This window comes from Periophthalmus magnuspinnatus, chromosome 4, assembly GCF_009829125.3.
Source record: "Periophthalmus magnuspinnatus isolate fPerMag1 chromosome 4, fPerMag1.2.pri, whole genome shotgun sequence".
Classification (NCBI taxonomy): domain Eukaryota; kingdom Metazoa; phylum Chordata; class Actinopteri; order Gobiiformes; family Gobiidae; genus Periophthalmus; species Periophthalmus magnuspinnatus.
In genome coordinates, this window is record NC_047129.1 from 34,993,274 (window position 1) to 35,007,674 (window position 14,401).

Here is a 14,401-nt window from a genome sequence, read left to right on the forward strand (position 1 = left end):
TTTTCTGGTTTCTTCTATAGCTCCGGCCTTTTCCTCCCTGAAGCCCTCCTTCCTCCCCCCTCCTCTCCCTGCTCCTGTGCTTCCTCTTGGTTCTGGGTCTGGTCTTGGTTCTGGATCTGGTCGTGGTTCTGGTCCAGGTTTCTGTCTGGCTGAGGTCCATCAGGAGCTGCAGATGTTACAGAAGACGCTGCAGCCCCGTCACAGTGAGGTTCTAAATTCAAAACTCGGAGTGAGACTAACAGCATGGTTTGGACCCTGAGACCTCCAGGACCTGAAGGGACCCTGCAGCAGACTGTACCCAGGTCAGGTGCTCTGTGTCTGGACACGGTCTGAGCTGTGCTCCCTGGGACCTAGGTTCATTTACTTGTCCTTTAACTGAGGACTTGGTGTGTTCACAGTGGCAGAGAGGTTTGGTTTGTACATCTCCGTCTCAAAGACACTAACCACTTTTGAAGATAGTGAGGTTCAGATCTGAGCCAAAGAGAAGAAATGGTTTGAGAGAGGAGTTAAAGAGGCTATTTTTGTTAGGAAAGACCATCCTTGAACAGCAATGGGGACCTCAGACATCACCTGTCACCGATAAACAACTCTATCCTCCGACCCAAAGCGAACAAAGGAACAAAGGAATCTAAGAAAAAAAGAACCAGCCAGGGCCATTAAGGCTGAATAGAGTCTCGTTAAGGCTAAAATTGGAGACAGTAGCTGTTTATAGTTTATTTAGCTCCTCCCGTCAGATATCTATCTATCAGACAGACACACAGACACACAGACATACAGACACACAGACACTGAAGAAGTGTCTCGGCCAAAATGTCTTCACTACTACGACTTTTTGTCCAGTGACAGATTTAACTTTCACTTTTACTATGGATCAGCCCTGGACTGAGGAATTACACAGATATCTAAAAACCAAAAGATTATTCTAAAAATCCCAGAGTATTTTACAAGAGCCATATTATTCTAATATCTCAGATTATTCTAAAAACTACAAAATATTCTAAAAACTCCACATTATTCTAAAAACTACAGATTGTTTTACAAGATCCAGATTATTCTAAAAAACTCGGATAATTCTTAAAAGTACTTATTGCAAAAACGTATCTCATAAATGTATCTGTATATTTTTCTGTGATTCTTTCTTCAGTTTTGATTCATTTGATTCATTTCACTTACACTTGAGTTTATCTCCTCCAGGCGACTCCCTCCGAGCGTCCCGCCTCAGGCCCATAGTCACTTACACTTGAGTTTATCTTCTCCAGGCGACTCCCTCCGAGCGTCCCACCTCAGGCCCATAGTCAGCAGCTCCAGTCTGGACTCGGGACTCAGACCTGGATTTGCACCTGAACTTGGAACTGGACCAGGACTTCCTCAGATTAGTGGTGCTTTGTGGGATATTTATCCTGGTGCTTCCAGCTACCATTCCCTAACCGGTATGTGTGTCAGATGCCCTCCCATCCTCCTGTATCCCTGTGTGTCAGATGCCCTCCCATCCTCCTGTATCCCTGTGTGTCAGATGCCCTCCCATCCTCCTGTATCCCTGTGTGTCAGATGCCCTCCCATCCTCCTGTATCCCTGCGTGTCAGATGCCCTCCCATCCTCCTGTATCCCTGTGTCAGATGCCCTCCCATCCTCCTGTATCCCTGTGTGTCAGATGCCCTCCCATCCTCCTGTATCCCTGTGTGTCAGATGCCCTCCCATACTCTTGTTTTTTGTCATAGGTCCAAACCTTTTGGGGGAACACCTGAGTGAGGTTAGGTCCCTCAGACTCAGACTGGAGGAGTCCATTCAGACCAATGAGAGGCTCCGACTTCACCTGGAGACTCACCTGGACCCGCCCCCTAGCACAGGTAACCAATCAGAGCACAGCCACATAGCGCCATACGTATGTGACAGGAAAAAGGAGCCCTGGGGTCCTGAGAGCGCCTCCTGTTGGTGCAGAGACCCAGGGTCAAAAAGGGTGCTCCAGCTATGTAGGAGTATTCCCTTAGTGGGGGAGGGGCCACATAGGGATGGGGGGAGTCCTGAGGGGGAGGGGCCACAGGAGGAGGGTTTAGGGGTTACAGTGTGGGGGTTAGGGGTTTAGGACATTAGGGGTTATGTTTTAGGGGTTTAGGGGTTTATGGTGTAAGGGGTTAGGATGTTAGGCATTAGGGCGTTAGGGGTTTAGGGGGTTAGGAGTTTATGGGGTTAGGGGTTTAAGGGTTAGAGGTTAGGGGTTACAGTTTGGTTTACGGCTTACAGTTAGGGTTTAGGGCATTAGTGGTTAGGGGTTAGGGTAACAGCCTCTTTGTGTTCCAGCTCCAACAAACATCTACATCCAGAGTCCAGAGTCCACAGAGACCAGACTCCTGAAAGAGACCAACCTCAGTCTGAAGAACCAGCTCCGAGGTGAGAACCAGGCCTAAACCAGAACTAAACCAGGACTGAACCAGGACTAAACCAGGACTGAACCAGGACTGAACCAGGACTGAACCAGAATTAAACCAGAATTAAACCAGAACTAAACCAGGACTGAACCAGGACTGAACCAGGACTGAACCAGGACTGAACAAAGACTAATCCAGGACTAAACCAGAACTAAACCAGGTCTAAACCAGGACTGAACCAGGACTGAACCAGGACTAAACCAGGACTGAACCAGGACTGAACCAGAATTAAACCAGAATTAAACCAGAACTAAACCAGGTCTAAACCAGGACTGAACCAGGACTGAACCAGGACTGAACCAGGACTGAACCAGGACTGAACAAAGACTAATCCAGGACTAAACCAGGACTAAACAAAGACTAAACCAGGACTAAACAAAGACTAATCCAGGACGAATCCAGGACTAAACCAGGACTAAACCAGGACTAAACCAGGACTAAACCAGGACTAAAACAGGACTAAACCAGGACTAAACCAGGACTGAACCAGGACTGAACCAGGACTGAACCAGGACTGAACTCTGACCAGAGGGAAACCTATGCTATCCTCAGATTCGCTGTTGGAATCGGAGCATCTGAGAGAAGCGCTCTTATTGGTCCAAACACGGCTTAAGGAGGCGGAGCTACAGGTACAACGGTGGGCGGAGCTGAGTCAGAGCAGCCAATCAGAAACCAACTCTCAGAAACAGGAAGTGACACGGCTGCAACAGGAAGTGACGGAATTACGTCAAGAGCGTGACAGGTACGTCAGTTACCTTTCAATAATTATTATTATAAAACACGATCACATTAAAAACAAAATATGAGGGTGAAATATTTAAATGTAGAGAAATGATAAATACCTTTATGAAGTGGCACAGTGGCTTAAACTCTCGCTTCTCACTGAGGAAGTCTCGGGTTCAACTCTCCAGGGCCTTTCTGGGAGGAGTTTGCGTGTTTTAAGTGGGTTAAGGACATCCCAAACAAGCTGGGCTCAAAATCTGGAGATGAAACCCAAAGACACTGATGGGTCAAATGCAGGTTTAACCCAAAGACACTGATGGGTCAAATGCAGGTTTAACCCAAAGACACTGATGGGTCAAATGCAGGTTTAACCCAAAGACACTGATGGGTCAAATGCTGAGGACACAGGAGGAAAAAAGTGGACCTTAAACTTAAGCGTCAGTATAAAACAATGTGTCCTTGTTTTTCTACTGTGTCCAGACTCCAGGACGCCGTCCGAGACATGCAGCAGGAACTCCGAGACCGAGAGAGCCAATCAGAGCGGAGGGAAGAGTCCAAGAGCCAATCAGAGCGGAGGGAAGAGTCCAAGAGCCAATCAGAACGGAGGGAAGAGTCCAAGAGCCAATCAGAGCGGAGGGAAGAGTCCAAGAGCCAATCAGAGCGGAGGGAAGAGTCCAAGAGCCAATCAGAGCGGAGGGAAGAGTCCAAGAGCCAATCAGAGCGGAGGGAAGAGTCCAAGAGCCAATCAGAGCGGAGGGAAGAGTCCAAGAGCCAATCAGAGCGGAGGGAAGAGACCAAGAGCCAATCAGAGACGACGGTGCAGAGGAGGCTGCAGTTCACTGGTTCGCCACATGTTTAGTTTTTATTTGAACTTTTTTTTTTTACAGAAACATTCAATTAAAAACATGCGATGAGATGTTCCTCAGATTTGAGCTGTGACTGGACCAGACCCAGACTTTGACCTGGACCAGACCGAGACTTTGACCTGGACCAGACCAAGACCGAGACTTTGACCTGGACCAGACCAAGACCCAGACTTTGACCTGGACCAGACCCAGACTTTGACCTGGACCAGACCAAGACCCAGACTTTGACCTGGACCAGACCCAGACTTTGACCTGGACCAGACCCAGACTTTTATCCAGACTCAGACCCCGACCCAGAACCAGACTTAGACCCCGACTCAGACTTGGCCCACAGAGGACTTCAGGTGAGGTCACCTGTTTTTACAGTCTCTGTCTTTTCAGGTTCAGCTGTAGAGCCCGACCTGGTCCTCTGGACTGAGGACTCCAGCAGACTGCAGAAGACCCTCCAGGAATCCTTGGACCTGATTAAGACCATAAACCGAGCTCTGAAGAACCGGACTAAACCAGGACTAAGGCAGGATTGTGAGACCCAAACCAAACCAGGACTAAGGCAGGACTGTGAGAGGCTCAGGACTCTTCTTCAGGAGGCGCTGAGTCTGAGTCACAAAACCAAGAACATAAAAAAAAAACAACAGGTGAGAAAAGCCGTCTTAGACCAGGACCTTGCTTAAGACCTGGTCCTGATTCAGACTTGGTCCTGGTTCAAACCTCGTCCATGTTCAGACCTGGACCTGGTTCAGACCTGGACCTGGTTCAGACCTGGACCTGGTTCAGACCTGGTTCAGACCTAGTCGTGTTTTGCAGGTGTGGGATCAGGAGCAGAGTTTGAACAGAAACAAGGAGGATCTGGAGAAGCTCATTCTCAGCCAATGTAAGAATCAGCACTCGCCAGTACTGAAGACTACTACTGCTACTACTACTACTGCTACTACTACTACTGCTACTACTACTACTACTACCGCTACCACTACCACTACCACTACCACTACTCCTAGTACTTTTCCTGTGTATATGTGAGATGTGAAAATGATGTTTGTCTTTTCTTATGTCTGATTTTCTGACCTTTATTTTTCAGTGTCGAGGACAAGAGACGTGCTGCGAAAAGCCAAGGCCAACCTGCAGGTTTGTGTACTCGAGTACATCAGAGTACATCATATCTATATGTATATATATGTGTTATATAATATACTGTTTCTCTCTTCAGACTATTCGAGGGGATGTCATGGTGTCCTGACAGCGCCCCCTGCAGGCCTGATTTGTTCACCTCTGACACAGCGCCCCCTGCAGGCCTGTTTTGTTCACCTCTGACACAGCGCCCCCTGCAGGCCTGATTTGTTCACCTCTGACACAGCGCCCCCCGCAGGCCTCTACTGTGACAATCTTTTTTTTTTTCTTTATTCGGGGTCAGGTTTACCAAAGATTTTAGTCTGAGGAACTTTTATTTTGTTTGTCTTCACATTTGACATTTTTTAAACTAAAATCATTTTTGGGAATAATAATATTCATAATATGACTTTTTTTTTTTTAAACAAAAAGAATACTTACCACAGCAACTACATACAAAATATGTAGCCATTAAATTTAAAAATTTTTTCCAAACTTATTCATCATGAAAAAATAGGACTAGACTCTAGCGCCCCCTGCAGAATGGAACAAAATATAACTATTATTTACACACTCCAAAACCATCATGATGAGAATAATGAGCCCAGGCTTTAACTTTAGTGTTTATTTAAGGAATAAAAAAAGAAATCCCTTTAAAATGTTAGATCCTTCATAATGTCTTTAAATGATGTCAATGGACGAGTGAACTTCAGTGTGAGCTTCAGTGTGAGCTTCAGTGTGAGCTTCAGTGTGAACTTCAGTGTGAGCTTTAGAGTGAGTTTTAGTGTGAACTTCAGTTTGAGCTTCAGTTTAAGCTTCAGTGTGAGCTTCAGTGTGAGCTTCAGTGTGAGCTTGTTATGTCAGTATTTCTGGACTGAAACATTTCAATAAACACATTTTTTTCTCATGTTTCTTTCTTTTTCAACACAGAACGACATAAACACACCACAGTTTGCACATAACTGTCAGATCTATGTCAAGACACAGGCCAGTCCACAACAGCAGCAACTCTGATAAAAGTTATGTGCAAAAACAAAACAACACTACACAAAAGTCTCCCACAAACCTGCAGGATCTCTGCACTTGAGTGGACCCTGAAAAATAAGTAAAAAGTAACAAAACTGGTAACAGTTTATAATAACTACACCCTATTTAGCCTTAATAAAGCATGATCAAAGTCTTAATTAATAATGAACAAACAATTAATAATGATTCAGGCTTAATAACTACTTAATTATGACCTTAATTAACACTTAATTGACAACTTATTGGTCTGTGTTTTGTATTGTTACTCATACTTATTTAACAGTTAGTCACTCCTGAACTATTTGTAAATGCATATTTAAGTATCAACTCAAACACTTATTAATGATTAATAAACTCTGAGAGAATGATTTATTAATCCTGTAATGCAATGATAATTCAGACAGCTATTACATGTTAAGTAAGTTTTTGTTAGAGCTAAAGTGAAGACTAATGATGCTTTATTATGTTTTTGTTAAGGCCAAACTTCAGAGAAATAATAGAATTTTCACATTATTTATGCATGTGATAATGATTAAGAAATATCTAAATAACTCCATTAGTTCATGATTAGTTCAACCAGTAGCTAATACTTCCAAAGTGACTATTTAGACTTCATTATTTGTTAAGGTACTATATTTAAGCTCAGAGTGTCATGACCCATTTTCTCCTGAACTTTAACAGAGAATCAACTCTACATAAAAAACAAGAAACATAAAATCAACTTATTACGAACACTTTCAAATGTAGAGCAGTATTCTGGTTTGTGAACTCTTTGTTTAAATAACTTTGTGATAAAAAAATAAAAATAAAAAACCCCTCTATCAAATATTTAAACTATAACTTCAAAATAAATGTGCCTTTACAGTTTTGATGTCACATTTAAGAAGGTAAAAAAACAAACAAACAAAATTATAACCCAACATTGTGTCAGGGACAACAGCTCTTTGACAATTGTGCACAACTGATTCAATAAAACCGACTTTTTGATTTGAGACAACAGTGTATATCTAAATATGTATATATGTATAAGTGTATATGTGTGTATATATATATATATATATATATATATATATATATATATATATATATATATAGAGAGAGAGAGAGAGAGAGAGAGAGAGAGAGAGAGCTGAGTCTGAGATGATGAGTACGGTACCGGTGCAGGGAAGCAGGGTCGAAGGCAGGAGTGCTGAGCTGGTCCAAGGAGTGGGATCTGGTGAGGAGCAAAGGTAATCTGGTATGCACGTAAAAAGATCTGCCGTCGAGTGTTGGGTCCTGGCTCCTCTTATCCACCGCAGGTGCAGCTGATGACGATTGCTTCTAGGTGCGCACGGGAGGAGCCAAGATCTCCGCCCAACTCCACACTTAGACACGTGAGGGAGGGGGAAAGGCAGGACAGACCGGGATCATGACATAAACAGAATTCGTTTCCACATATTTTTGAAGACATTTTTCAGTTTGCTCCTAAACATTGAGCTGGAAAAGGTGTAGAAGACGGGGTCCAAAGCACTGTTCAGATACGTAAGTCTGACATTAACCATAAAAGTCTGTGCCATCTTTCGGAAGCATTCCGGGCAAAAAACACACAGTGAACAACATATTTATCACTGAAACTGATCGGACGGCGTTCTTAAACTTCTTTTGTTGGATTGCTGCTCCAGCTCCACTTGGTGTTATTCATAGGAATGAGGAAACGCTGGCTTAAACCTCTAATGATAAATATAGTTATACAATGTTATTCCTCCATTTTCCATCTCTACTTCATCAAACACGAGATCCTGACATTGGACTCAACACTTGACAAATTCCTATTTTTGTGCCAACTCTCACTGTAGCATTCACACACTCCTGTCCTGGTTTGATCCTGGGTTGGGCCCAGTTTAGACCTGCATACAGACTTTGGACTTTTCAATTCAGTTTCATTTATATTCCATTTATTTATTCCACAGAAAAGGCTCTGTCACATCTGGTCTAGAGCCTGACTTTGGGCTCAGGAGCAGGAACTAGTGAGCCGACCTCTGACCTCAGGGCTCTGGGGGGAGCATTGGGCTACAGTAACTCCCTCAGATAAAGAGGACCCATAGAGTGCAGACTGGACCCACAGAGTGCAGACTGGACCCACAGAGTGCACGCTGGCCCCACAGAGTGCAGACTGGACCCATGGAGTCATAAATTTAAACACAATAACATTTTGAATTGACTTGATATGAAAAAGGAGCCAGAGCTGCGTTCCAAAATGGCAAGGCTCACTGCAGCAGTTACAGAGAGAGGAGTGGCAGTTTTTCAATGTAAAGTGATACAGAGTCGATAGAGCTGGAAGTGCGCTTTTACTCACATCCTGTTTAAAACGTGGCAACTAAATGTGTTAGCAATGCCCAGTTTTTGTCGTAATACTAGTGCAGGTGGGACCAAAAAGTGCAAACTCTGGGCAATTTTACAGTGTTTATTTACAGTATGTGAAATGTCAGACTAGTACAGGTTAGACCGGCGAGGTGCCTGATGTGAGCCGGAGTCCGGGAATACGTTGTGGAGAGCAGGGACAGGAACAGGGAGTAACCAGTACCGGAATGGGAGACAGAAACAGGGACGGAGCCAGGGGCAATGGAGGCAGGGAGCGGGAACCAGAGCGGGAGGCGGGATACAAGCCAGGGTGCAGGACGAGACAAGGTTGTGGAGACAAGACAGACAAAACTGGAGCAGGAACACGGGGTCAGGAGCAGAGCCAGAGACAGAGGGGCTGGGACGGTCCAGGGAGCAGGAATCTAAGGGCAGCAAAAATCACGTTTGACATGTGGACGATCTGGCACCGAGTGTCTGGTCCTGGCTCCTCTTATCCATGGCAGGTGGCATTGATGGCGCTGATGGGATGCAGGTGCGTGTAGGAGGAGCCAGGAACTCCACCCAGCTCCAGGTTCAGGTAGGTGAGGGAGGGGAAAAGCACACAGGGAACACAGGACGCAGAAAATGTGTGCATCATGTGTGATTGGTGTGAGTCGTTGGATTGGAACTTGCGGCGAGATCCACGGTGAATATACCTCCCCCGAGGCTGGTAGGCTATGTCCGTGGGCAGGTTTAGCCCAGGTGGGGGCCATGGAGCGGTGACGTGATGCCGGAGTTTTAAAAGTTCACCAGCAGAATACTGGAGAAGTGCTTTTGTTTGTAAATGGACCAGGGACACTAAGAGCCAGCTGACAGCAATCCAACGGACTATTTTATTAATCCACATAGTTACCCAGATGAGTGAGTCGGAGAGACAGGAGCCACATGTGATTGAGAAGCAAGTCCCAGGCACTGTTCCCTCTAAACTGCGCGCGTGCGCAATTGTGCACTGCTGACACGGTCTCCGCGTACAGAAAATCTGTGCTGCGCACAAAAAAATCGAACCGGAGTTGAAAATAAAATAAACACACAACAATTCATTCTGCGCTATTTTTCAGTGTGAGTCAGTGAGTGTGAGCGGGGACGAGCTGCTCCAGACAATTATGTGATTCACAGACGTATTTGCGCAGCTTATCTACGTCATTGACAGGCGTCCTCATGCGCCGCTACCAGAGTTTTAGCCGATGTGGCCGATATGGAGTGAAGACTCGCTAAAGATTCTAAGTGTTTAACCCCTTAACGCTCCGACAGCCCGCCCTCGGGCACAGATCCGAGCGTAAAATTACGCGCGCGTAATTGCGTAATTTTACGCACTGTTTTGCAGCAGTTTTGCGTTTTAAACATGACGAAACGGACAAAACAAAGGAAGTACGCGACCGAGGACACTGTGGATGTTTGTACAAGTTAAACTAGAGGCATCTCGGACCCGGAGCGGTTCGTGGAACCGAGTGAAGATCTCATGATGGACTCAGGAGCAGAGGACCTGATGTGCTGATGGACTGGATGCTGTTCCTGATCGGTAAGCGTGGTTTATTCTATTTTGAAATGTGTGTGTTTGTTCACTGTTTGCAGTGTGTGGTTTGTAAATATATATTTATTTTGACCCATACCACTTGTTTTGAATATATTTTATATACAAATACACATTATATATTGTGTTATGATATGTAAATGTACAATAATAGAGTAGCTGTGCAAATACAGATTCCTCTGTGTGTATTGGTCATTGACTGTCACTAGTTTATGAGTTGTAAAAATCAAGCAAAAGCTTCACACAATGGCTTATACTCATAATACAAGTCAGAGCTTTATTATAAAAATGTTAAGTGTGTTTTCAACATTTTAGTTTACAGTTTACAGTTGGCTTGGTTTGGTTGGAAGCTCATGTTTTGCCATAGTTAAAATTAAATATTTATACTTCCAATAGCATTAACATACTACACAGGTCATGAGCAAGATTTTTGTCATTTTCATTGTATAAGTGGCTAAAGCACTTAATTAAAAGTCTTATAACAGAAATGTAAATGCAGTAATTTGATTCTTTTAATAAACCATTTAACTTGGATGGATGCGATGCAGCATAACCACAGTGCACACATCTGATGTTGGTCACACTGGTCCATGGGACCGCTCAGGGAATTTGTGTGTTTGCTCAGACTCGTGAAAAATTAGAGGGAACATTGATCCCAGGTAAGCCAAAGCCCAAAGTCACTCACATATGCAGCAGACAGCAGAAGTCTCATGCAGATATAGGACATTAGCAGATAGCCCTATATTCACAGGTCAGTCACAATCCGATTAAGTTAAAAAATGTTTTATCTGCCCAGCGAGCAGCGGCAGCAAAATGCGCCAGCGTTCACTCAACTGGAAGTGAGCTATGGCCATTTATATATACAGTCAATGGTTTAGACACAGACCATAATGTCACTTTTATTTTGATTTAAGTTGAGAAGGTTTGTGCTCATCCCTGAGTCCTGCAGAGCTCTGACTGTGGTCTGGCTGTCTCACTTTTGGTTTAGTCCCAGGGTGTGACATCAAAATTCTGACTAAAATGAGACTAAATGTGGAACTAATGGACTAAACCAGGACTAAACCAGGTTTGGAATGGGACCAAATCAAATCTAAAATAGGACTCAAACTAAGCCCAAACAAGACCAAACTAGTCTAGTACTGGTCTAGTCCTGTCTAGTCCTGGTCTAGTGCTTGTTAGTCCTGGGTTAGTCCTGGTCTAGTCCTGGTCTAGTCCTGGTCTAGTCCTGGTCTAGTCCTGGTCTAGTCCTGGTCTAGTGCTGGTCTAGTCCTGATCTAGTCCTTGTCTTATCTTGGGTTAGTCCTGGTCTAATCCTGATCTTGTTGTGGTCATGTCCTGGTCTGCTGTTTGTTCAGTTTTAGGTGGTTTAGTCCCATTTTAGACATAATGTACAGTATGTTTACGTGTGAATGCTTTCCTGGTTTGGTCCTGTTCTAATCCTGGTTTAGTTCTGGTCCAGTCCATATTTGTGTGTGATGGCCTGGTATCTATCCTATTGTGGGGACTTAAATGTGTACATATACTCACATGTGTTCCATGATATAAATCTCCAGAAAATGAATGAAATGAAAAGTCAGTGTGATGTCCCCAAGAAGCATTGAAAGCCAACATGTCTGATCATACCTCGTACCTGTTTCATAGCTTCATAGTTTCATTGTTAGCATAGACAGAAGGAAGATGAACAAATTTACCTGGCTGTTTCAGCTGAACACATGGCCATTCAACGAATGTGCAGCCAGAGGACTGCACTACATTGAGAACTTTGATCTATGCTGGAAACGAGAGGATCTGTTTAAGGGAAATGGCCTGCACCTGAGCAGAGGTGGAGTGACAGTGCTGACGGATAACCTCCTCCACGCTCTGAGGCACCGGCCTGGACAGGGTCCTGGGCCAGTGAGAGAAAAGAGAAATGAGAGAAGCATTCCTACTCCACCAGCCAGTGACCGAGGCAATGTGTCAGCACCACCAGCAGCACCACAATTACAACCACCACCTCCCCCAGTGAAGGAGCCACCACCAGCAGCACAACCATCTTCCCCAGAGAACAAATCAGCAGCACTACCTTCCCAAGTGAAGGCTTCATCACTTCCCCCAGGGCCCTCGTCACAGGCCTTGAACCTGTCTGTGACAGCCCCACCAGAGGTTTCAGTCCCATCATGCTGAGGCCCTGTGATGGAGCTGTATCTACAGTTACACCACACAGACTGATTAAAAGAAGGACAGTTGGACTGTCATGTTCTTGACCATGCCATTTACTAGTGTGAGCCCTGATTCAGTTTCATTGGCTAGTTGCAATACCGACCAGGCTAGTCCATTGATTTTCTTCAGGGCTGCAGTGGTGCCACCTCCGAGGAACACAGACCATCCTATATTTGCTCCTGGAGTCGTCCATGGGTCTGATAGGACAAAACCTTTGTACCAGCGGGGCACTCCCAAAAGATTGTGTTCAATTCTAATGTTTGCCTTCATAAAGTACTGTTATCCCTATGGTGACAACAGATGGGTGGCAGCATCCAGACCATTGGAGTTTAGGTGGCAAACTGTAATAAGCTTCTGTGCCACATGACCACATAATTCCTAGTTTCGAAGACAGCAATTGGAATGAACAAGGGAAATGGATTGTGGTGCCATTAGACCAGTTAAAAGAGCAACTTTGGGTTGATTCATTATTCATGTATATTTTGGTTTGACATTGGGAGTGTCCTAAGTATGGGCCTCGTGTCGATGTTGAGCATACACAAGTTTCTGCATTCTGAAGAGGAACATTAATCACCATGTTGCTTGTAGCGGGATGATTCTCTAAACACGTGATCTTAGGATGTGGGCTTACTGGCATGTTATTTCGAATTTGGTTACCAGCAATCAGCAGCAGCATCATTCCATGGGGGATAGGGCAAGGTGACTGGGGCTGTTGTATTGTCTGAGCCTGTAGTACTGACTTTGCTGTCAATGGTTCTGCTTGCCACCTGTTTGACAATGTATGACAAATCCAACAGTTCCCATCAATCTGTAAGTCCTGTTTGTTCAGTAGTGCCAGAGCACATGCAGTATTGTGATTGCATTTAGTAAGAGCTTGTTTAGCACGATAGTTTCCCAGAAAGCTCTCATCCATTTCTGTTGACATGTCATGGCTGGTGCTTGTTTGTAGGCTTGACAGTGTTCGTGTATCCGAGGGCAAAGGTGAAATGAACAATATGATCCACAGTGTGTTGGACAGCTGTGCGATGGTTGAAACGTGGGGATGTGTAGAAGGATCTGCCATTGTAGTAGGTGTGGCTGCTAGATGGTTGTGTCTTGGGGAGCTGGTACTTCAGCTGGTGCTTGGAGGTTCTCTGTAGATGTTGGGTCGCCTCTGGGATTTGGGACCTTCCTGCAGTGGCTGCTGTGTATCCACATCGCTCTTTCAGCAGTCTTGACGGCAGTGTGTGCTGTCAGGAGGACTTGGAGCATCAGCAGCATCAGAACAACAGTGCAAACATGACTTATTAAAGTAGCCGGTGTTATAAAGTGTCCAGTTTTGTGCAAATATTATAAAGTGTTCATGAGACAAACTGCAGAGGGGAAGAAACTGTTCTTATGACGAGAGGTTCTGGTCCCAATGGACCGTAGCCTCCTGCCAGAGGGAAGTGGCTCAAATAGTCCATGTCCAGGGTGAGAGGCGTCATCTGCTATACGGCCTGCTCACCCCCGAGTCCTGGAGACGTACAGGTCCTGTAGAGATGGAAGGCTGCAGCCAATCACCTTCTCAGCAGAGCGCACAATGCGCTGCAGTCTCTGTCTGTCCCTGGCCCCAGTGAACCACACAGTGATGGAGGTGGTGAGGATGGACTCAATGATGGAAGTGTAAAACTGCACCATCATCTGGACCGGCAGCTGAGGAAATGCAAGCTGCCGCAGGTGGAACATCCTATGATGGGCTTTCTTGATGAGGGAGCTGATGGTCGGCTCCCACTTGAGATCCTGGGTGATGCAGGTGCCCAGGAAGCAGAAAGAGTCCACAGTGGTGATGGGAGAGTCCGTCAGGGTGAGGGGAGGCAGGGGGGCTGTGACTTTCCTGAAGTCCACAATCATCTCCACTGTCTTCTGGGCGTTAAGCTCCAGGTTGTTGCTGCTGCACCAGGACACCAGCCGGTCCACCTCCCTCCTGTAGGCAGACTCATCGCCGTCCGTGATGAGCCCAATGAGGGTGGTGTCATCCGCAAACTTAACCAGTTTGACGGAGTTGTGGGTGGAGGTGCAGCAGTTGGTGTACAGGGAGAAGAGCAGGGGAGAAAGTACACAGCCCTGTGGAGATCCTGTGCTGATAGTCTGAGTGTCCGAGACATTCTTCCCCAGCCATACGCGCT

General features: G+C 45.3%; 1 protein-coding gene across 1 annotated transcript in view; it reads left to right on the forward strand.

Moving 5' to 3' along the window:
* The window catches only part of LOC117369975 (myomegalin-like), a 45,538-nt gene extending 40,077 nt beyond the window's left edge, over positions 1-5,461 (forward strand). Inside the window, exons 29-38 of the mRNA XM_055221186.1 lie at positions 21-203; positions 1,260-1,430; positions 1,719-1,847; positions 2,299-2,388; positions 2,979-3,168; positions 3,630-3,991; positions 4,397-4,650; positions 4,820-4,886; positions 5,091-5,137; positions 5,220-5,461. Of these exons, the coding sequence (XP_055077161.1) occupies positions 21-203; positions 1,260-1,430; positions 1,719-1,847; positions 2,299-2,388; positions 2,979-3,168; positions 3,630-3,991; positions 4,397-4,650; positions 4,820-4,886; positions 5,091-5,137; positions 5,220-5,249 (1,523 nt within the window). The 3' untranslated portion in view covers positions 5,250-5,461. The remainder of the gene's footprint in view (positions 1-20; positions 204-1,259; positions 1,431-1,718; positions 1,848-2,298; positions 2,389-2,978; positions 3,169-3,629; positions 3,992-4,396; positions 4,651-4,819; positions 4,887-5,090; positions 5,138-5,219) is intronic.
* Positions 5,462-14,401: the final 8,940 nt, after the last annotated feature.